The sequence below is a fragment of the Microcaecilia unicolor genome, chromosome 1 (genome assembly GCF_901765095.1).
Source record: "Microcaecilia unicolor chromosome 1, aMicUni1.1, whole genome shotgun sequence".
In the NCBI taxonomy this organism is placed as follows: domain Eukaryota; kingdom Metazoa; phylum Chordata; class Amphibia; order Gymnophiona; family Siphonopidae; genus Microcaecilia; species Microcaecilia unicolor.
The window spans coordinates 663,967,634-663,990,740 of NC_044031.1; the positions used below are offsets into that span (position 1 = coordinate 663,967,634).

Below are 23,107 nucleotides of genomic sequence, written 5' to 3' on the forward strand. Positions count from 1 at the left end.
GGCTTCCTAAAGGAAACCATTATTAAATTGGATTTTGGGGAAATCCACTATTTCTGGGATAAGCAGCATAAAATGTTTTATACTTTGTGGGATCTTGCCAGGTATTTGTGACCTGGATTGGCCACTGTTGGAAACAGTATGCTGGGCTTGATTGACCTTTGCTCTGTCCCACTATGGCAATACTTATGTACTAAGATAGGAAAATACCTACTGCACCTAAATGTAACTTGCCTTGAGCTATTACTGACAAAGGTGTAATATAAGTCCTAATCCAAAATCCAGTACCAGACATAATGTGAAGTAACTAGAAAACGAATGGACAGCACAACCGCAGATTGATTAAAATCAAAGTCCAACTTTATTCCCCACATATAAAATCATAAATAAATAAATACTTACAAGCCTGAAGCCCCTCCCCCTTCCTTCTAGCATCTGTCCCTTCTCTCTGACCTTTTCTTCCAGCATCTGAGCTCACCCTCGCCACTGCTTCCTGCTGCAGACCAGCAGCAGCAAAACAAAAGACAAACACTGCGAGGCTGCACTGTACAGATTTGCAACTACCAGCTCTGCCCTGGAGCAGGAAGCGATGTCGGAGGGGCAGTGACCGACAGCCGATAATCTGCACAGTGTGACCCTGCAGTGACTGTCCTTTGTTTTGCCACTGGTCTGTAGCAGCAGCAGGCAGAGTGGCAGCAGGTGGGAGATGGGGCAGGTTCCAGTGCAACTGCATACCTGTGCTGACGGGGGACCCCAACCCCTGACAGCCGAAGTCCTCTTCTCGGCTGCCGCAGCGTTGCTTGCTGAATGATCTGATCAAGTTTCTGTGCGTGCGTCTGACATCAGATGCACACACAGAAACTTAATCAGACCATTCAGTAAGCAACGCCGGCGCAGACGAGAAGAGGACTTTGGCTGTCGGAGGTTGGGGTCCCCTGTCAGCACAGGTATGTGACGGCAGCGGGGGAGGGTTTTGGGTGGAAAGGGGGGTCAAGAGGGTCACAGCAGGGGGGTCCAGGGGTCAGTAACGCAGAGGGGGGGGGGTTGAAATCGGAGGGAGGGGGAGCCTGTAACTTGGTGGGAGGGGTGTGAGGGGGCCTTGAACTGGAAGGGAGGGAGGGGGGGGTCTGGAACTCGGAAGGAAGGGAGGGAGGGAGGCGTGGGTCTCAGAAGGGACAGAGCGAGACAGCGAGGGAGGGTGGGGGATTACCTTACTAGCGCCCATTTCATTCCCTACCGAAACGGGCTTTTTTTTTACTAGTTTTTTTTTTATAAAAACCATTTTCACATGGCTCACACACAGAAAATGCTTTAAGAAATTACATTCAAAGTGGTTAAAAGGGAAAATCACTCTTTCAAAATTGCAATAACAGTAAAATAAAAGCTACATGGCATAGAAAGGTTGTGCATTTACATATTCCAAGGTAGTAAGTGTGAGAATATACAATGCATGTGAAAGTCCATGCATACGTGCATAAACAAATGCAATACAGGAGTCTAGGAGATGCCCTTTACTGGACGCACAAGCCCTGCAGCTCGGGAAGCAACGGGCGCTCTCTCCTTAGAGATTTTCAAGGACGAGTCTTGCGCCCTTCCTCCAGGCAGCTCCCAGACAACCCCAACATAGGAATTCAAAGAGGTTAAAGCTGGGCCGAGGTAGCAATGTCTGTTAGGGGCTGATGCTCAAAACTAACGCCAGCATTAAAAAGTGGTTAGCGTCTGATTTTCATGCATGTTGTATGCAAAATGCTCAAAGTGCTCGAGCATGAATGTTAACATGTAATCAAATCTAATTTTTTTATACTAAATTCCCATAAAGGGCCAGAGAAGTTTACAACAGAGTATGATCTAAACAATAATTTTACACATTAAATTAGAAAATTACAGACAATAATAATAGGAATGGCATCTGATCATTATACAATCTAGTCTAGAAGATAGGAATTTGGTGAATAAAAAAAATCCTTAAGATTTTTCTGAAAAGACATATATAGACAGTTCTTATTTTGACTGGAAGAGATTGCCAATGGTAAGCTGCCTGATATGAATAAGATCTTTCATGATGTTCGAGACAAGATGATAAACTGGAGGAAAATGCAAATACATTTAAATGGATGCAAATTAGGTCAATTAGTATTCCTTCCCAATGCACAAATGAAAGTGCTGAAATGCATAGAAGGAAATAATGGCCAATAATGCTGAAAATTTACTGCCAGGTCAGGGGCAGTGTAGAAGGTTTTCAGGAGAAGATTTCTTGCCAATTTTTCATCTTCTTGCCCCTGCAAGTTTGAGTGCTGCTAATGAGAACCAAGCATGTGCACAAGCCTGACCAAAACCAAAAGTGAAAGCACGCATTGGTGCCTGTTTTTCTGTGCTTAAATACCAGCCTTTCAAGAAATGAAAGTGCAAACAATTTTTGAAAGATTTATTTAAAAGCGCAGATGAACAGCGCTGATGTGTGCTTGCATGTTTATCCATGGAACTGCTTGCAATGTGCTGCTAGAGGTGCTCCAAATTTATTATTAGTGACACAAGATTTATGCTTTATTAACCTATAGGGAAAACAACTCGCCGCTTTTCCATTAGGTTAAGTGAACATAAATTTTGTGTCACTAATAATAAATTTTGAGCACCTCTAGTGGCACATTGCAAGCAGTTCCATCATGGGTATGATTCGTTTAAATGTTGGATTATTGCTCATGTCAAGCAAAACATTCATGGGGGAGACAGGAACAGACTATTACTCATAGGCGGTCGGTGGCCCAACTGTTTGGGGAGGCTAAAGGGGGTGGGGCCAGGGGTGGAGCTTAAATCCATAATTGTCTGATAACACAGAAAAAATAAATAAAAATAAAAGTCACAATTAATACCTTTTATTAAATTTAGATATTAGATATGTATCGTATGTCAAAGAATAAAGTGGTTGCTCAAAGTATATTCTAACCACAATCGCTCAACTGCAAAACACTATGCACAACTTTGTGCAAAAACACACTCAGAACTTTACTGTACCATAAATATTACACTGGGCAGAACCTAATACACCAATATACCACCCATACGGAAAATGCAGACTGTCAACAATATGAAACAAGGGATCATATCATCACAATTCTCATGTAGAGCCACAAAACACCCTAAGGGCGAAGGGCGACGAAAATGATAGTGGGGATGGGACGACTTTCCTATGAAGAGAGGCTGAGAAGGCTAGGGCTTTTCAGCTTGGAGAAGAGACGGCTGAGGGGAGATATGATAGAAGTGTATAAAATAATGAGTGGAATGGATCGGGTGGATGTGAAGCGACTGTTCACACTATCCAAAAATACTAGGACTAGAGGGCATGAGTTGAAGCTACAGTGTGGTAAATTTAAAACGAATCGGAGAAAATGTTTCTTCACCCAACGTGTAATTAGACTCTGGAATTCATTGCCGGAGAACGTGGTACGGGCGGTTAGCTTGACGGAGTTTAAAAAGGGGTTAGATAGATTCCTAAAGGACAAGTCCATAGACCGCTATTAAATGGACTGGAAAAATTCCTCATTTTTAGGTATAACTTGTCTGGAATGTTTTTACGTTTGGGGAGCGTGCCAGGTGCCCTTGACCTGGATTGGCCACTGTCGGTGACAGGATGCTGGGCTAGATGGACCTTTGGTCTTTCCCAGTATGGCACTACTTATGTACTTATGTACTTATGTACTAATTCATGTTTAATGTGGGATAAAATGCCATAAATAAGTAAACAAATATAAACTTTTAATGTTGAGCACCTGATTCTCAAAGTGGACATATTCCAAACACTATAATGAAAATAAAATGATCTTTTCTACCGTTGTTGTCTGGTGACTTTTTCTGATCATGCTGGCCCAGTATCCGATTCTGCTGCTATCTGTCCTCAGTGCAGGTCAGGAAGTCATCCTCGTTAAATATCTCCCTGGCAACCCAGGACACCTCCAGCCAACCCCCCCCCCTGCTCTTTCAGCAGTAAGGTAAACAAACTATACACTAATTTCTACAACTGGTTACACAAGGCTAGAGGGCTTTCACTGCAGCTCCTGCTGTGAGGATGGAGGTAAATCAACAATTTAAACCCCTCAGAGCACAGCAGGGGAGGCTTAGCCTCTCCAAGCCTCTTATACCGGACGCCTATGCTATTACTCCAGCAGGAACAATGCTGGATTTACCATCTCCGTTCCCTCGAGCCAGATGGTTTGAATACTGTACTTCAATGGGCTGTGTTTTTATAGATTATTGTTCATGACATGATTATTTGACATTTTTCAAGAAATGTCACCATTGCTTCATTGGTTCCCCGTTTGACGCGTTCAAATAGTGGGCACCATTTTGTTTTCTTTTCCGATATTGAAAACTGAACCCGCCTAACACTTATGTTGCCCGTGGATTTCTACTCCCTAAGTGCATCACTTTGCATTTCTTCGCATTGAATTTTAATTGCCAAACCTTTGACCATTCTTCTAGCTTCCGTAGATCCTTTTTCATGGTTTCCACTCCCTCCCTGGTGTCCACTCTGTTACAAATCTCAGAGCCTTTCAATATCAAGGAAGCTCTTCGGGGAGTAGTGATTCTGATGATTTTTTAGAATAACGATGAACAAGACCAACAAGAGGCAGAACAGGCAGATGAATGATGAACCGAAGAGAACCCAGGCTTCGGCCCCGGATATGCTCTCAGTAGTAGGGGCACGTGGAGGAGCATAATTAAAAGGGACGTCCTCATTTCAATTGGACGTTGTCTTGTCCACAAGGTGGGTGAGCCCTTAGGTCCCGCAAGGCCCAGAAGGACCTCAGAGGACAGCCGTGCAACCCCAAGTTTTCACCCGCAGTGACCGCCGTTCACCAAGGGTTGAGCCCCCAGCTGCAGGCGGTTAATGGGACTTCAGGAACCGCGGGGTTGACGGACTGACCTGGCTGGAACCAGGAGAGAAGCGGGCAGGTGGAAAAGAAATGTCCACAAGCTGGCAGCAGATCAGGGCAGACAGTAACTGCGAAGTCGGAGTCAGGCAAGAGGTCAAGGCAGGCGGCTAGTAGAGGGGTCAAAGTCAGGCAAGAGGTCTAGGCAGGCAGCTAGGCAGGGATAACCAGGAAACAGTCCAAAATCCAGAAACAGCAACACCAGGGAAACGACGAAACACAGGAACCACGGAGAATGGCCTCGGGAACAGAACCTGAAGCAAAGTGCTAGCTCAGTTCCCTTCCTTAAATACAATACAATATCAGCCGCCCCGCCCCCATAGGTAAAGCCGACCAATCCGGCCCTGGATATCGGCAGAGCCCCTCTGATTGGCTCTGTCCGATTTCCCAGGCGGGACCACCAACTTGGCCTCCCAATCCGGCACCTCAGAGGCGGAGCTCCGGGCCCTCCCGCCCAGGAGGGAAGAAGATGCCGACCATCGCACCTCGGCGCCGCCTCCTTTGGCGGCGCGAACATAGCCCCCACAGCAGGCGACCGAGAGACCGGCGGCCGCAGTCCCGGCCGGAACGGCCATCACTGCGGCGGCCCCCGGCTCCCCGCCGAGGCCTCCGGGCCGCTACCCCTCGCCGCGGAGGACGCTGGCTCCCGCCCCCTGCGACGGAGGAGCAGGTAGGAGCGCGGGACGCGACAGACGTTCTTGCAAAACGTCCCATCCAGGGGTGGGGAAACCTGTATTTTCGAAACAAGATGGACATCCATCTTTCATTTCAATAATACGGTCAGGGATGCCCAAATCCTAAAATTTGTCGTCCTTAAGAGATGTTTGTCCCTAGACTTGGTCGTTTCTGATTTTCGGCGATAATCAAAACCAAGGACGTCCATCTCAGAAACGACCAAATGCAAGCCATTTGGTCATGGGAGGAGCCAGCATTTGTAGTGCACTGGTCCCCCTGACATGCCAGGAGACCAACCGGGCACCCTAGGGGGCACTGCAGTCAGGGGTGTAGCTACGGGTGGGCCTGGGTGGGCCCAGGCCCATCCAATGTCGGCTCAGGCCCGCCCACTCAAGTGCGGTTGAAAAGCGCACACACTGCAGCAGCCTTCTCATTGCATAGCCGTAGTGCTGATCTAGCCCACCTACCTTTTGGGCTTGAGGCAGACTCGGCATGCACGGCACGCAGTCGCAGACGGCACTGAAATGTAGGTCGCAGCTCTTGACCTCTAGTAGTGGTGACCCTGTGCGTGATGTCCTAGGCTCTTCCGCAACGCACTGAGGCCGCTGCGTGCTGCTGATGACTCAGTCATGATGTTCTTCCATCCTACACGGTATGCTGCGGCTGTGCGTGGTGGGGCGCTCAGCCTCGTTCTTGCTCCGCTCTGTCCATCTCGAGATCGAGATAGTGAGTGTGATGTGATACAAAAGTACGAACCGTGGTGCAACTTTACTGGCAGCCCACTGTCCCAGCCCAGCACTGCAGGTAATAAAATTTTAAATACTTTTTTTTTACATCATATTAATTTTTAACATTGTGTAATTTTTTTTAAATTAACCTAGCTGGGGCCTGGGCACTATTAAAATTTATTGTTGGGGAATTGCTGGGTAGGATAAGCACTTCACTGCCTAGGGCAAAAAATGTATATATTTAATGATTTAAATATACCTTTTTTTGCCCTGCAGTGAAGAGCCCACCCCCACCCAGAAGCCCACCACCATGACCAGCCAGCATTTTGATTACTCTTGTAATCAAAATGATGGCTCTGATCTGGTAGTGGGCTTCTGGATTGGGGGGGGGGGGGGAGTAGATGTTTCACTGCCTAGGGCAATGAGGAGCTCATCCCCACCCAGAAATTCCCCAACAATAAAGTTTAATAGTGCCCAGCTAGCTTAATTTAAAAAAATTTGTCTTTCTCTCATTTTGGTGGGTGGGGATGGTCTCTGCAGTGCCCACCCATATTAGCTCTGGGCCCAGCCAAAATGTCAGGTCTGGCTAAGCCACTGACTGCAGTGGACTTCATAAATTGCTCCCAGGAATATAGCTCCCTTGTGTGCTGAGCCCCCAAACCCCCCCCCCCCCCTAAAACCCACTGCCCACAACTGTACACCACTACCATAACCCTTACCGGTGAAGGGGGGCACCTAGATGTGGGTACAGTGGGTTTCTGGTGGGTTTTGGAGGGCTCGCTGTTTCCTCCACAAACTTAACAGGTAAGGGGGGGGATGGGCCTGGGTCCACCTGCCTGAAGTGCACTGCACCAGGGACCTGCATACTGCTGTGATGGACCTGAGTATGACATCTGAGGCTGGCATAGAGGCTGGCAATCAATATTTTGAAAGATGTTTTTTGAGTGTGGGAGGGGGTTAGTGACCACTGGGGGAGTAAGGGGAGGTCATCCCCGATTCTCTCTGGTGGTCACCTGGTCATTTCGGGCACCTTTTTATGCCTTGGTTGTAAGAAAAACATGACCAGGTAAGTCGTCCAAGTGTTCGTCAGGGACGTCCTTGTTTCTTTCGATTGTGGGTCGAGGACGTCCTAGTGTTAAGTACGCCCATGTCCTGCCTTCGCTACGCCTCCAATACGCCCCCTTGAACTTTGGCCATCCCTGCGACAGAAAGCAGTTGGGGACGTCCAAAATCGGCTTTCGATTATACCGATTTGGATGACCCTGTGAGAAGGACATCCATCTTCTGATTTATGTCGAAAGATGGGCGTCCTTCTCTTTCGAAAATGAGCCCAATAATTTCATAAATTTATCACAAACAGAACTGACAGCAGCGGATATTTCCTTGCTGTCTAAAGGACTGTCTTTCGTGCCAGCAAAGGTACTTGGTGGCGGCAGCGGTGGGAGGAAGGGGGTCAAAAGGGGAGGGGAGGGTTGGCGTGGGTAGGGGGTCGAAACTAGAGGGGGCCAGGGCTAAATCTGTGGGGGCTCATGGCCCCACCTAGCTATGCCCCTGTTTAGAACTAATTATTGTTCTAACCGATAATGCTTCTGTGTACATCCATATGCTATACAAGCCGGAATGTTTGAATATATAAGTGAGATTAAATAAAAATGCTACCAATAATAAAGAACAACAATGTGGCTGCAGTACCTCATAGGTTTGTTTACTCTGTTCGGTGACTGGTACGGGGATGACGGCTGTGCGGGGAGAAGGAACGGTAGATTACCCTCATTGGCTTCAGCATTTTGACGTCATGCCGTCTTCTGTCTCAATTTAACTTCCTTGCCCCGTTTTCTGCGTCTTGACTTGCTCTCCTCTGATCTGACGCAATTTCCTGTTTCCGGCAAGGTCGTGTGTTGGGGATGCTTCTGAGGGAGAGAAGGGACGGAGCACCGGAGAAGGAAAATTGCGGGATTATTGGTGGGCGACCTTAGGTATGAGTTTGACCGGGGGGGGGGGGGGTTGGGAGAGGCGCCGGATCACCGACAAGGAACAGAGTGGAAGCTAGAGGGAGAGTTGGCGGATCATGGGGATGGGAGATCGGTCTCTGAATGTGTATGACTTGGTATCTTTGCTGTAGTGATAGCTATTTCTTTTAAGGAGGTTTGGGAACAGGAGGCGGCATCAACAAGTTGAAACCACATAAGTTAGTCATGTTTCTCTTTCCCCGCCAGCTGTCGTTCTCTGTACACTCAAAACAAAGCAAACAAACCTATGAACTGCTGCATCCACGTTGTCGTTCTTTATTGTCGGTAGCATCTTTATTTAATCTCACTTATATTTTCAAACTGGCCAGTTTGTGCAGCGTACAGGTGTACATAGAGGACGTATAATAACGGAATAACTTTTCATTGGTAGATAGTAATTTGTTACAAATCGTATTAAGTGTGTCATTTGGAGGGGTTGGTTATAGGGACGCCCTAGCATGTGTTATATTCATACAGAGATTTTTTTACCCACTAAAACAGACATGTTATGAGAATCAGGAGCTCAACATTCTATTTACTTATTTATTTCAGTTATATTCCAAATTAAGCATGTTGGGTTAAGCATGGAGTGGAGGAGTGGCCTAGTGGTTAGGGTGGTGGACTTTGGTCCTGGGGAACTGAGCAACTGAGTTTGATTCCCGGCACAGGCAGCTCCTTGTGACTCTGGGCAAGTCACTTAACCCTCCATTGCCCCATGTAAGCCGCATTGAGCCTGCCATGATTGGGAAAGCGCGGGGTACAAATGTAACAAAAAAAAAAACATCTTCTATATATATAAAAGGCAAGACCAACGTTCTATGAAGCCTCCAGCCGGAAGTGTGACGCGCCAGAGATATCCGGTTTCCCCATGAGTGAAGGAAAACAGCACAGCAGCAAATCTCTCTCTGTAACAGTGAAGGACTCAGAGGGGGAGGGGAGAGAGATGTCCTCACTCTCTCTGTAACACAAACAGAACAGCAGGAAACTTAACACTGAAGGACTGGACTCCAAGGGGGGAGGGAGAGAGGGCAGAGGGCAGGGACACACACTCCCACATGCACACTCTGAAGAAAACCTTGCTAGCCCCCACCCCCCCCCCCCCCCCCCCCCCCCGTTTCATTTGCATCAGAAACGGGGCTTTTTTACTAGTAGTAACATAGTAGATGATGGCAGAAAATGATCTGCACGGTCCATCTAGTCTGCCCAACAAGATAAACTCATATGTGCTACTTCTTGTGTATACCTTACCTTGATTTGTATCTTCCATTTTCAGGCCACAGACCGGAGAAGTCTTGCCCAGAACTAGCCCCATTTTCAGGACACAGACCTGGGACCATTTAAAATCGTCCCCCCCCCCCCCCATGCCTAAATCAAAAAAGAAAGATGGTTTGTGGGAACTTGCTCCTTTTTGTTTTATGGAATGCAGTGGTATGTTATAAAAAATGTACTTAATATTGTTTAGTACTACTATATAGAAGGATATTAAATAATGAGGACAGAGCTACCTTCATGCATTAGTCCAGAGACAGTCAAAATGTGGCAACATTTTCCAGTTCTGTGAAATATATTTATTTCTTCAAGTGTTTTCAACAGCATTTTCTCATTTATGACCCAAATGCAAACACAATTATAATATTAATAATTTTGGATGTTACGGAATTATTCTGTCTCACTATATTTCCAGCTTTGGCACAGTATAAGTCATCACAAGGACAAAATATAAGAAAACCAAAGGACTGCATTAGGGGCATATAGCCCATTTAGTTATGTTTAAACAAATAAGAGATCTGCATGAAAGAAAATATTTATTTTTATTATTTTGATTTATGAAAACCACTTGTCCCTGCAAGATGCGCAAAACAGAATAATCCATTTGTACAAAAGAGACGAGGTAAGGATGTGATTCTATGTGCCCCAGTGAAAGAAGAGTTTAATTTTTACTTCCAATCTTTATAACACCAGGCTTCCCAAGGCAGATTACGACGACAGATAAGAACCCATCAGTAAAAGGGATATTCTCACTGAAATTTGGCCATGTATTACTGTAGTCTATAGAACAGTGTAGAAAAATGAGGACAAAATACAGCCTTTATTAGTGCTGTTACCACCAGCTACAATAGTTTTTGAAGCTATTTTAGTGATACTCAGTTTTGATTTAATTATATTTATATTTACATATGGGACACTTTCAAATAAATTTAAATGCTGGCAAGTAAAAAAAAAAAAATCTTTTGTCCTCCATCTTTTAAGGCACTATCCAACTACAACAGCATTTGACTTTTCACAGGTGGCCCACGCATAGGCAATCCATTATTTCTAATAATCATTTACTATCGCTTTCAATAGCGTTTGCTATTGTTTTGGGTGTACTTGTGACTCCGCCTACTGCCTTCAACCCATATTGGAGGAGATTGTATATATGGCACCTAAAAAATTGGTGCTGAAATCAGCACTGACTAAGCATATTCTATAATCAGCACCTAGATTTAGGAGCCGATTATAGAATAGGCTTAATTGATATTTCAGCGCCTAAATCTGTGCGCATCCATATATACCAACTAAAACTTGGCGTAAATCTCGGCACGTAGATTTAGGCGCATTGGACTATACTCTATAACTAGGCGCTTAAATTTCAGAACGCCCACGAAACACTCATTTCCCTGCCCATAACTGTGCCCTTTTTTATATGCGCACGTTAGAAGTTCGGCACACATCATGACAGAATACGCTTAGCGAGTTGTGTGCCTAAATTCTAATCGGTACCAATTAGTGCTCATTATTGCTTGTTAAGTGCTGATATCAATGCTCAGCTTGTTAAGCCAATTAAGTTACATGTGGTGTTATAGAATTTGCACCGATTTTGGCTCCTAACTCTAAGCGCACTATATAGAATCTGTGGGACAAGGGACTAAGCCTCATACTGTCTCCTGTTTCTCAATCTAACCTCCTTGATTTCTCTGCTTTTGGGGACAGGGCCGTGAACAGTGGTAGAAAAATTGATTGGGCCCAGCTGTTCCCCCTTCTGATGCCCATGCTACATTAGTGGATGGTTGTGACTAGGGTAACCCTGTGCTGAATTTCTTTTGAATGATTTTCCAATGTGGATAATTGTGGGCTCCTGTTTTAACTTACCACTACGCGTAATTTTGTGCATAGCCTGCTTATCACTGTTAACACATTAATCTTCTCCCTCTTTCGCCACATTTACAGATTATAAACTGACTCATTAACGTACACTTTGACCTGATGGAAGCAGTGCTAACTCCTGAAATGTAGTCCAGAAAGGTATTGAGGTAGTCTAGTTAAAAGATATCATATCTATTTATTTACCTCTCTTTTTTTGCCTTACAGTTGGTTAATAGAACTGTTATTTTGCTAGATTTACTAAAAAGCACTGCTGTATTAATGCTTGTTATTTATAGTAGGTCCTGTTTTATGCAGTGGACCAATTTATTAAAAATCCACTTTAACTGCATCAACACCAGCACACGGTAGCATGTAGCACACCGTAGTAAATCTAGCCTTTTATCAAAAATGCTGTTCCTTGACATCTAAAACTTTGATCGGTAGCAGAGCCTGCTTTGGGGTAGGGTGAGCAGGATGGTAAATGGCACCATCAGTTCATCCATTCCCAATGTCACCCTCTCCCAAGCACACATGGGTGGGGGGTGGGGCAGTTCTGACACCTCAACATAGGTGCCACAAAGGAGGTTTTGCTTAGCGCCTAAGCCATTATAGAACACTAGAGTAAAGCTGCTTTTGTGCGGCTGGTGGCCGATGTAAGTGGCACCATGCAGCGTCCATAAATGATTTTATAAGTGGTGCGTGTTGCTTGTTGACACACTCATGTGTATGTCCCCCCCTTGCAGTTGTGTGCAATGTCGCTTACCTAACATAGTAAATGACGGCAGATAAAGACCTGTACGGTCCATCCAGTCTGCCCAACAAGATACTCATTTTACATGGTATGTGATACTTTATATGTATACCCGAGTTTGATTTGTCCTTGCCTTTCTCAGGGCACAGATCATAGAAGTCTGCCCAGTAATGTTCTTGTACTAAGTTCTGAAGCTAACATCGAAGCCCCTTAAAATTTATGCTCCAGCCCATCCCTATCTATTCAGTCATGATCAGGGCGTAGACCGTAGAAGTCTGCCCAGCTCCCGTTTTGTTTCCAATTAACGGCGTCGCCACCCAATCTCCGCTAAGATTCCACAGATCCATTCCTTCTAAACAGGATTCCTTTGTGTTTATCCCACGCATGTTTGAATTCCATTACCGTTTTCATCTCTTCCACCTCCCGCGGGAGGGCATTCCACATATCCACCACCCTCTCCGTGAAAAAATACTTCCTGACATTACTCCTGAGTCTGCCCCCCTTCAACCTCAATTCATGCCCTCTAGTTCTACCACCTTCCCGTCTCTGGAAAAGGTTTATTTGCAGATTAATACCTTTAAAATATTTGAAGGTCTGTATCATATCACCCCTGTTTCTCCTTTCCTCCAAGGTATACATGTTCAGGTCAGCAAGTCCTCGTACGGTTTGCAACGCAAATCCCATACCATTTTCGTAGCTTTTCTTTGCACCGCTTCCAGTCTTTTTACATCTTTAGCAAGATGCAGCCTCCAAAACTGAACACAGTACTCCAATTGGGGCCTCACCAACGACTTGTAGAGGGGCATCAACACCTCCTTTCTTCTGCTGGTTATGCCCTGCTCTATGCAGCCTAGCATCCTTCTGGCCACGGCCGTCGCCTTGTCACATTGTTTCTTCACCTTCAGATCCTCCGACACCAACATCCCAAGGTCTCTCTCCTGAGTGGAGTATACTAATCTCTCCCCTCCTATCTGGTATCTCTCTTTTGGGTTTCCGCTCCCCAAGTGCATCACTCTACACTTCTTGGCATTAAATTTTAACTTAGATAGATGTAGATATAATATTCACACCAGTATATTATGCCACACCTTCTACTCTTCAAATGTTTGCTCTTTTTAGTTTTTTAATATGCATGTGTGGCATAATATCCTGGTGTGAATATTATGTCTACATTAGAACCATCTAATTGATCCCTAAGAGGAATAGTGATTAAATTTTAACTGCCAGACCCTTGACCATTCTTCTAATGTTTGGAGATCCCTTCTCATTTTTTCTACTCCCTCCAGGGTATCCACTACGTTATGTGCTTGTTATGTGCATAGGCGCTATTCTATAAGTCTGGATGCTAGTTTATAGAATTGCCCTGACCATCTACTACAGACCATGTACACAAACCAGAGGCATTGTGTGGTGGTGTTTTCATAGAAAATTTGTCATTAGCATACTACCATTTCTGCATTCTGAATTGCAACAAACCTTTCAGATAGCATTTACTCCATTGAAATCATGGCCCTTAATCTGCAACAACTAGCGCTGACAGCATCACTCTTTTAGTGAAATTTCACATTATGACCCAACTGTAGGAAACACAATGAAAGTTGGAAAGAATTATACAAAATGGTTGCGAATGTCCATCTGTCTGAAAATTTAACAGAATGAGATGGCATATGGAGAAAAATATAGTAAAAAGACAAATTGGGTTTAAAAGTGGGCCAACTTGGACCAGGAGTTCCAGAGAAATAAGACCTCCAAAATATGGCCCAATGCATTTCTATGGAAAAAGACATTCCCGCTTCTAGTGCATAGAAACCTAGAGTGAAATTAGCAGTTAGAGAACAGGGCAAGGCAGTTTAAAAGGTAGGATTCCTTACTTTTTCATGCCTCCAAACTGCCCCAGCCCCTGAAAACTTACCCTCCTCAAACTACCCCCACCAATATCTGCCACACAACCCCACATACTGCCCCATCTCTAAAAACTACCCTTGGAACTGGCATACTACCCTGCATTTTGCCTTCTCATCCAAAACATTTCCTCTACAACTGTGTCATTGCCCCATCCCCTAAAACTACTTCCTGTAAACTGTCCCCTCAGTTGCCCCACCACTCTTCACTGCTTGATCCCCCTCCAAAAATACTCTACTACTACACAAATTGTCCCACACTCTACAAATAGGCCCCTATAAACTACCCTACCTGCAACTGAAAACACCTCACAAACTGCCCCAACTCCAAAAACTACACCCTGCAAATGCCCTTCCACCCCACAGATTTCCCCATCCCTAAAACTAGTCCCTCAGAACTACCCTTGTATGGTCCAAACTACTCCCTCCCCCTCAAACTTGGTGCCCCACAAGTGCCTCCCCCCAACCCTAGTTACATATGTACAGTTACACACAGAGTGAATATTCATATTTCCCTGTTCCTTTATTTTATTTTTATTTGTTCTAATCTCAAAACTACTTTAAAGAATCGCACAGTTTTTATATTGATTACTATACGTACTGCCAAGTAACATCTGCTGCCATGGGTAGGGCCAGATTAAGCTATTTGCAGCCTTTGCATATATTTTTGTGTCCATGTTTGCCCAGAACTCAGAAGGTTAGGATTGCCAACTGTCTTGCTTTTTTCAAAATCAGAAGGTAGATGTGTGGGAAATATGTCTGGACATTGAGTTTAAAACCTCTTTATGCTCTTCTCTATTCCCCCCTCTGCCCTGCCTCCTTCCATTGTAACTAGCAGGAGACATTGTAGGTAGGATCCAGCCAGTGGGGAGCAGAGCGCTGGAAGGAAGCTGTAGTCACAAAGAAGGGAAGAGATGATATGGAAAAAGTCTCTGTTCTGTACACGTGAAGTTTGTGCATCTGGTGATGGAAGATAAATGTTCTCCCTCCAAAAACTGCCTTAATAGATTTTATATGGAGAAGCAGCTCCAACGGCTATAGTATAACTACATTGATTCCCTGTAACATAGTAGCTAAGGAACTGCTCTGTTCAGACTGCCTTCTTCTCTCATCTGATAATCGGACACATGGAAAGCATGTACATGCACATGTATGTATTTACATGCAGAGGAGTTGGAGAAAATTCCATGAGCTGTGCTCTGCATGTTTTCCCCACTTGTTTTAATAGTATTTTGTCTTCTTACTCTGGGGCTGTTTCTTTCTAGGCTGTTTAACCTCGGTGTTCTTCCCAGGTCCTTTTGAATGGGTGTGCCACTTGGCTGATTTCACTGACCACCCTACCACTTAACATTAAAAGTTTATAATAATTGTGCAGTAATCTCTCACAACCACCTGAATACTCATTTATGCCTCCCAGCTGGCAAAGGTTTCTGGGGAAAACACTGATCCTTATAGGAAAAGATCACCAGAATCATTCTCCACATTTATAATCTTACCATTTGCAGTTTTCCTTCACTGTGATCATTTTGAGAAGGAGACCTCGGAGGCCAGTTCATTAGCATTCACTTTAGCATGGGTAGCTATGTAGATTATAGTACACTGAAAGAACTAAAGTAGTAATAACTAGAATTCCTAGCAAAAACAGAAGTGCCTGCATAGCCCGATCTGTCTGGCAGGCCATGCAGGAAACCTGGGAGGCTGAATGTTTGGGGAACAGCCTTGCTAATATTGGTAGCTATTTAGATTGTTTCAAAGAATTGTGATTAAACATGGAAAAGGAGGGGTGCTGAGGTCTGTATTCATCAGCCTAAGATGTTGTAGAAAGGAGGAAGAGAACAAATTGTAAACTTGATAAGGAGAGCCATCTTACCAGTGCTTATGCATATGCTGGCAGCTGAGTTAGACCCCCCCCCCCCCTGCAGTGTGGAAAGGGATAACTGGGCAGACTGGATGCCCCACTTGCTTTTTCTGCCATCACATACTATATTATACTGTTTTCTTTTCAGGTGTAAGAGAAGAATGCCTCTAACAGAGTGGAATATTGCAGTGAAATTGGCAGACAAACCTTTGGCTCCCAAAACTATCCTTACACTGCCAGAAGCAGAAAAAGGAGAATGCCCTCTGGGAGGGTACAGTATTTCTGCCCTGAAGCAGTTGATCACTGCAAAACTGCAAGAGAGTGTCCTGGATCCTGAGCTCATAGGTGAGAAGACCCTATCGTTGGAAGGGAAAGTGAACATAAGAGTAGCCATTCTGGGTCAGACCAGTGGTCAATCTAGCCCAGTATCCTGTTTTCCAAACAGTGGCCAAACCAGGTCACAAGTACCTGGCAGAAACCCAATTAGTTAAAACATTCCATGCTACCAGTCCTGGGGCTAGCAGTTGCTTCCCATGTCTGTCTCAGTAGCAGACTATGGACTTTTCCTCCAGGAATTTGTCCAAACCTTTTTCAAACCCAGATACGCTAACCGATGTTACCACATCTTTCGGCAAAGAGTTTCAGAGCTTAACTATTTGTTGAGTGAAAAAATATTTCCTCCTATTTGTTTTAAAAGTATTTCCATGTAACTTCCTCACGTGTCCCCTAGTCTTTATACTTTTGGAATGAGTAAAAAATTGATTTACTTCTACTCGTTCTACAAAGTCATACCTTTTCCAAGCTGAAGAGCTCTGACTTCTTTAGCCTTTCCTCATATGTTATTTCTAGAACTGTAGTGTACCGTGCATCTCCATCCTGACTTGTCCCTCAACCCTAGCAGTAGTGCTCTCCTTCCTTGCTCTTTCAGTGTGGAAATTCTCCTAGCGTACGTTTGTCATAATTTGCTAATGCTTCACTGGACCTCTTGAGCAGGTATCGCTATTTTATAATACATAGCTGTCTTAGAAGTTTTGGTCTCCATTTATTTACTTTTATAAGTGACTTTATTTTTTGATATGCCGCTGCTTTGTTTTGCTTGTTGAAATTGTATTGTTTTATTATTTTAGATATTTATTTTCATGTATGATAATGTGAAGTTCTATTTTATTATTTGTTTTCATGTTAACCGCCTAGAATTGTGAGATAAGCGATCGATAAATTTTTTAAATAAGTAAATGGTGCATATTTCCATCATATGACACTGTTTATTGTTGTATAAGTTTCCTTCATTCCAGTACCCCTTTCTGTGTTTCTAATAACCTTGGTAGCCTCAGATAGTTGGGAAGAGGAGGTATGATCTGTTAACAGTGGAGCAATGTTTAGTATGAACTTTGATTCTTGTATTTGTTTGGTAATATTAGATCAGGGGTTCTCAACTCAGTCCTCAGGACACATCCAGCCAGTCAGGTTTCAGGATACTCACAATGAGATACATTTGCATACAGTGGAGACAGTATATGCAAATCTAACTCGTGCATATTCATTGTAGGTATTCTGACAACCTGACTGGCCGGGTGTGTCCTGAGGACTGAGCTGAGAACCCTACTACTACTACTTATCATTTCTATAGCGCTACAAGGCATGCGCAGCGCTGTACACCATACACAATCCCTATATTAGATGATAGCTGTTGTGAACTGCATTGAAAAGATTATATTTTGTAAGTGCAATATAGAAATCTTTTAATAAATATAAATAGGTTTTCTTGTTGTTCAACTCTGCTATGTTTCAGATCTTATTTATTGCGGTCGGAAGTTGAAGGATGACCAAACTCTGGATTTCTATGGCATTCAGCCGGGCTCCACTGTCCATGTGCTACGTAAATCCTGGCCGGAACCAGAACAAAAACCTGGTGAGTGCTAGCAAATAGCGAGCTTCCAAAACTCGGTGATTGTTTCACCAAGTCATTCTAAAACCAGATATTCACAGTATATTGGATATGTTGACATAAAATGATTACAAAGGTTGAAGAAAAGTGGGAAGTAGCTTTCTTAGGATGTTGTCTGGCAAGAAGTGATCTCATTGTACTAAAACTGTAGCATTAATGTCTCACTTCAGATACTATACTTTTCCATTTTTATTTATTTATTTGCATTTTCTTGAGATACCGTTCATTATACAAAATGCTGCTAGGTGGTTTACAATATAAAAAGGAGTTGAAAGAAAAGAACACACAATATTGAAAGAAAGTAGGGGAAGCAGGGCATAGGAAAACAGAGTATGTTCTAGAAGAAAAATAAAAGGATGTCTGATGGTGAGTGTCAGAAATGGAAAATGGGAACTTGGGGGGTGGGAGGGGATGCTGTAATTTAGCACTTAGGTCTGCTGAAATAATCAGGACTTCCGTAAGCTTTTGAATTTTCTAAAGGAAGATTCGGTATGAATAGAAATGATTAGTAGTAGTAATATTGCTGAGGAAAGAGTTCTGTAATTTTGGACCCTGATAGCAAAACATAGTTTCACAGGTTAAATTATACCAATGGCAAGAGGGGGGTGGCAGGGTAAGAAGGGCAACATAGGAGGAGTACAACCTGGGTCCTTGAACACAGGATGTGAGAATATTAGCAAAATATGCTGGGCCTTTGGAAATGTGTCCCTTAAAAATATGGGTAAGGATTTTGAGTTTAATCCCTGCAGAGATAGGAAGCCAGTGTTTGATTTGAGGAGTGTTATGGAGCAATTTAACAGCCATAGACTGATTTGTCCTGGAGATGATTACAGAAAGCAGATTGGAGGGAGGAACAGTTTGATAGCGTGAATTTGCTGTAAGGCAAAGAATGAGGAGGATAGATGCGACCGCAGCTCAAATATTGTGTTCAGTTCTGGTCGCCACATCTCAAAAAAGATATAGTGGAATTAGAAAAGGTGCAGAGAAGGGCGACGAATGATAAAGGGGATGGGACGAGTTCCCAATGAAGAAAGGCTAAAGTGGCTGGGGCTCTTCTACTTGGAGAAAAGAAGGCTGAGGAGAGATATGATAGAGGTCTATAACATAATGAGTGGAGTGGAATGGGTAGATGTGAATCGTTTATTTACTCTTTCCAAAAATACTAGGATTAGGGGGCATGCGATGAAGCTACAAAGTAGTAAATTTAAAACGAACTGGAGAAACGTTTTCTTCATTCAACGTGTAATTCAGCTCTGGAATTTGTTTCAGAAAATGTGGTAAAGGCGGTTAGCTTAGCAGAGTTTAAAAAGGTTTGGACGGCTTCCTAAAGGAAAAGTCCATAGACCATTATTAAATTGGGGAAAAATGCACTATTTCTGGGATACGCAGCATAAATTGTTTTGTACTTTTTTTTTTTTTTTTTTTTTTTGGGGGGGGGGGGGGGGGGGGATATTGCCAGGTGTTTGTGACCTGGATTGGCCACTGTTGGAAACAGGATGCTGGGCTTGATGGACCATTGGTCTGTCCCAGTATGGCAATACTTGTGTACTTATGAGCAAGTGAACATGAGGTAAGACACCGAGCTTAGAATCAAATGTGATTTTTCAGATGTGAACCGAGTCACAAAAAGGAAGCACTGTTATCCTTTTAACACAGAAGAATGAGTTTTCTGTTTTGCCAAAGGACAAGGCAGTGTTTAAAGCTAGAGAGTGAATATTAATTGGGTAAGATTTGTTGCCAACTTTCCTGTGTATAATGGACCCAGCACCTGACAATAATGGACATTGGTACCAACCTTTGGGCTAGTGTTATAGGTATTGAGTCTGTGTACTATTATGGATATTTCATGTCCTGTTTGAATGCAGAAAATTAAATTAAAACATTTACACCCCAGAAAAATAGTTTCAGAATGCATTGGAACTCAGACTTTCACATGAGTGGGCTTCTGTGTTGCAGAATGTAAGTGTTTTTTGTTTCAACAAAAGCAGGAATACAGAAAAATAGGAAATGAGCTTCTCAAAAAATACAGTTTCTCTTTAAGAAGGGATGAAAGATCCACGGCCTGGAGCAGTGTTTCTAAAACAGCCAGACTTCCAGGTACACAATCGGGCTCATTTTCAAAGCACTTAGACTTACAAAGTTCCATAGATTACTATGGAACTTTGTAAGTCTAAGTGCTTTGAAAATATGCCTCTATATCAACCGCATTTGCAGATACCATGAAAACTGATCTGACTTGTATGAAAGATGAAGAAGCAGACACGGTGGAAGATGAACTTACAAGTCTTTATTGTAGAGAGCAGGTAAAAGGATGCCCAACATGGCCGTGTTTCGCCCAGCAGGGCTGCTTCAGAGGCGATATAATACTACTAAACATATGAAAACAAAAGTTAAACTAAATTGCAAACCAAATATATCAATAGTTATAAACAAATAATTAAAACCATATTAACATAAAATCAAAATGAATACTTAAATTGGTCAATAAATACTAACTTAACTAATTTCCAGACTCTATATGTATTTATATTTATGATCATACATAAATAATTGTACATTAATCAATTATGTAAATTAAAAACATGAAAACATAAAACCAAATAAAAAAGCTTATATATACTTAGTAATATATAAAAATATAATACAAAGAAAGTGTATAGGGGGGGCCTGTTGTAAAATTTATATTAGTATGTATTGACTAGTTTAAGCATTAATTTTATTTTGATTTTATGGACCGTGCAGGTCTTTTTCTGCCGTCCTCTACTATGTTACTATGTTAATATGGTTTTATTTGTTTATAATTATTGATATATTTGGTTTAACTTTTGTTTTTATATGTTTAGTAGTATTATCGCCCCAAAGCAGCCCTGCTGGGTGAAACACGGCCGTGTTGGGCATCCTTTTACCTGCTCTCTACAATAAAGACTTGTAAGTTCATTTCCACTGTGTCTGCTTCTTCATCTTCCATTTTACTGGGACTAGCAGACTACTTGTCCGTCTGCTTTTTTAGGACCACCCTGGCTGTTCGTATATCAGGACTGGACATACCTGTCCCAGGGCTGAGGGGTACTCCAGGACTGGCTTGAGAGAGACTAGCCTAGAAGGACATTTCACTATTGTTACTGTAGTCACTTCAGCGGCATCTCTAAACTTTGCACTGTGAACTCTCACCTATTTGTGATGTCACTTGGTAGTCTGGTGATATGCAGTGAATAGGGATTTAAAAAAAAAAAAAAAAGGAAAAACCAAATTGTACTGCCTTGCAACTATGTTTTGTGTGCTCTTCCAGAACCTGTTGACAGAGTTGCAGCAGCCCGAGAATTTCGAGTCCTGCACACTGCACTTCACACCAGTGCTAGCTATCGGGATGCAGTAAGTGGTTTCTTACTTATAGCCACAGAAGTGATTGGCCCATCCCCTCTGGTGGTCTTGTGACCCAGATGAATGTAGAGGTTGAAGAGCATGGTCTGATTTGTTCCAGTAGATCTCAGTTTCATCTCTAGTAGTGTTACTCGCCTTGTGCATCAAACATGGGAAGATGTGAGCAGAATTAAAAATTATTGCTAACAGAAAGTTCCCATTGAATCTGGCAGGCTAGCATAGCACTTTCACCTCAGCCTTCAGACATCGACTGTCCCTCTTTTCTACCTCCGCATTTTATCTTCAGCGTCCTTTCCAAATATGGCAGTTATCCCTAGACTCACCCCGGCAACCTCATTGATTGCAGGTAAGCACCTGCCTGCACAGGATGCTTGCAGTGTATGAGCTCTGTTGTTAGAAGGATGTGATAGAACAAGCATATCTTATCTGTTCTCTGCTCTTCCCCTTTTCTGTCTCAGCATTTACTTGATGTCTTCAGTTATCTCATCTACTGGAGGTATCTGTGGAGCCACATAGAGTGCTCTGACCTCCAAAAGCATGTTGTTAATCTGTTGGTTGTAGGGTCCATTTACCCAAAGCAAAAAAATGCTGCACTAGAGCCAGCTGGATGAAAGCAACGCAGCGAAGTTTATGTAAATAAATGTCTAAAAAACATGAAATGATGCCAGAGATATTCTTTGTTAACCAGCAGAATTCAGCAGAAACGAGCTCATAAAACCCAGCATGTTTCAGTGTTAAACCTTCGTCGGGGGCAATAATGATTCAGGCTAAATCACTGGTGCCCAGCAAATAAGGCACCTGTTGGAGGAAAACAAAGGGATACAGCGAAAGGGTATCAGGCAAGTCCCACCCACCAATTGCCCCCAAGACAATTCCCACCTGGGACAATACCCAATACCCCCCCCCCCCCCCCCCCCCCCCCGGGACAATTCCCACCAAGGACTTCCTTCCCCCCTCCCTGGTTTTTTTTTTTTTTTTTTTTTAAATATACCGGCTGTAGCTTGTTTGTATCGGGCCCATAAGGAGGTTAGAGCAGCATACAGATGTACACAGAGGACATATAATAACAAAATAACTTTTCATAAAGTAGTAATTTGTTATAAATCGTAATCAGTGTGCCATTTTGAGGGGCTGAATTGGGTTGAAACCTAGTTTGAGGGGGGTGTTGGGGGCATTGCCCCCCCCCCCCCCCCCCCATGAACTGCATTTTGTATTTATTTATGACATTTGGATCTCAGATTAAACATGAATTAGGTTGAAATCTAGTTTTGGGTGTGTGGGGGGCATAGGTAGAGTAGCAATTTGTTATAAATCGTAGTTTACATCATTTTGAGGAACTGGATTAGGTTCAAACCTAGTTTGAGGGTGTGTGGGGGGCATTGCCTCCCCCCACATGAACTGCAGTTTGTAATTATTTATTTATTTACCTATTTATGACATTTAGATCCCAGATTACATTTAGATCCCAGATTAAAAATGAATTAGGTCAAAACCTTCTTTGGAGGGTGTGGGGGGGAGCATTGCCCCCCCCCCCCCCCCCCCCCACATACACACACACATGAACTGCATGTCTGGAAGGGGAAAGGGATGTGTAAAAGATAATGTTGTGGTGGTGGGGGTGAGGGGGTACTGGCCCCACCCAAACAATCTGGAAGAGAAAAGGGAGGGAGATTACTTGACCTAGTGTGTTTCCTATTTTTTGGGTTATGGGTGGGAATTGTCCTCCCTGGTGTGGTGGGAATTGTCCTGATGGGAATTGATGGGTGGGAACTGTCTGATGGGGGCTGTCCAGTTGGGAACTGACC

General features: G+C 43.4%; 1 protein-coding gene across 3 annotated transcripts in view; it reads left to right on the plus strand.

Annotated features, from left to right (window-relative positions):
* Window positions 1–8,190: 8,190 nt before the first annotated feature.
* Window positions 8,191–23,107, plus strand: part of UBL7 (ubiquitin like 7) — a 49,199-nt gene continuing 34,282 nt past the window's right edge. Inside the window, exons 1-4 of one of the 3 annotated variants that reach the window (XM_030186988.1) lie at window positions 8,191–8,304; window positions 16,122–16,318; window positions 17,766–17,885; window positions 21,211–21,293. In XM_030186988.1, the coding sequence (XP_030042848.1) occupies window positions 16,135–16,318; window positions 17,766–17,885; window positions 21,211–21,293 (387 nt within the window). In that variant the 5' untranslated portion in view covers window positions 8,191–8,304; window positions 16,122–16,134. Of the gene's footprint in view, window positions 8,305–8,677; window positions 8,725–11,552; window positions 11,623–16,121; window positions 16,319–17,765; window positions 17,886–21,210; window positions 21,294–23,107 lie in introns of those variants that run through there. The other 2 variants (XM_030186997.1, XM_030187002.1) reach the window with 2 other exon arrangements.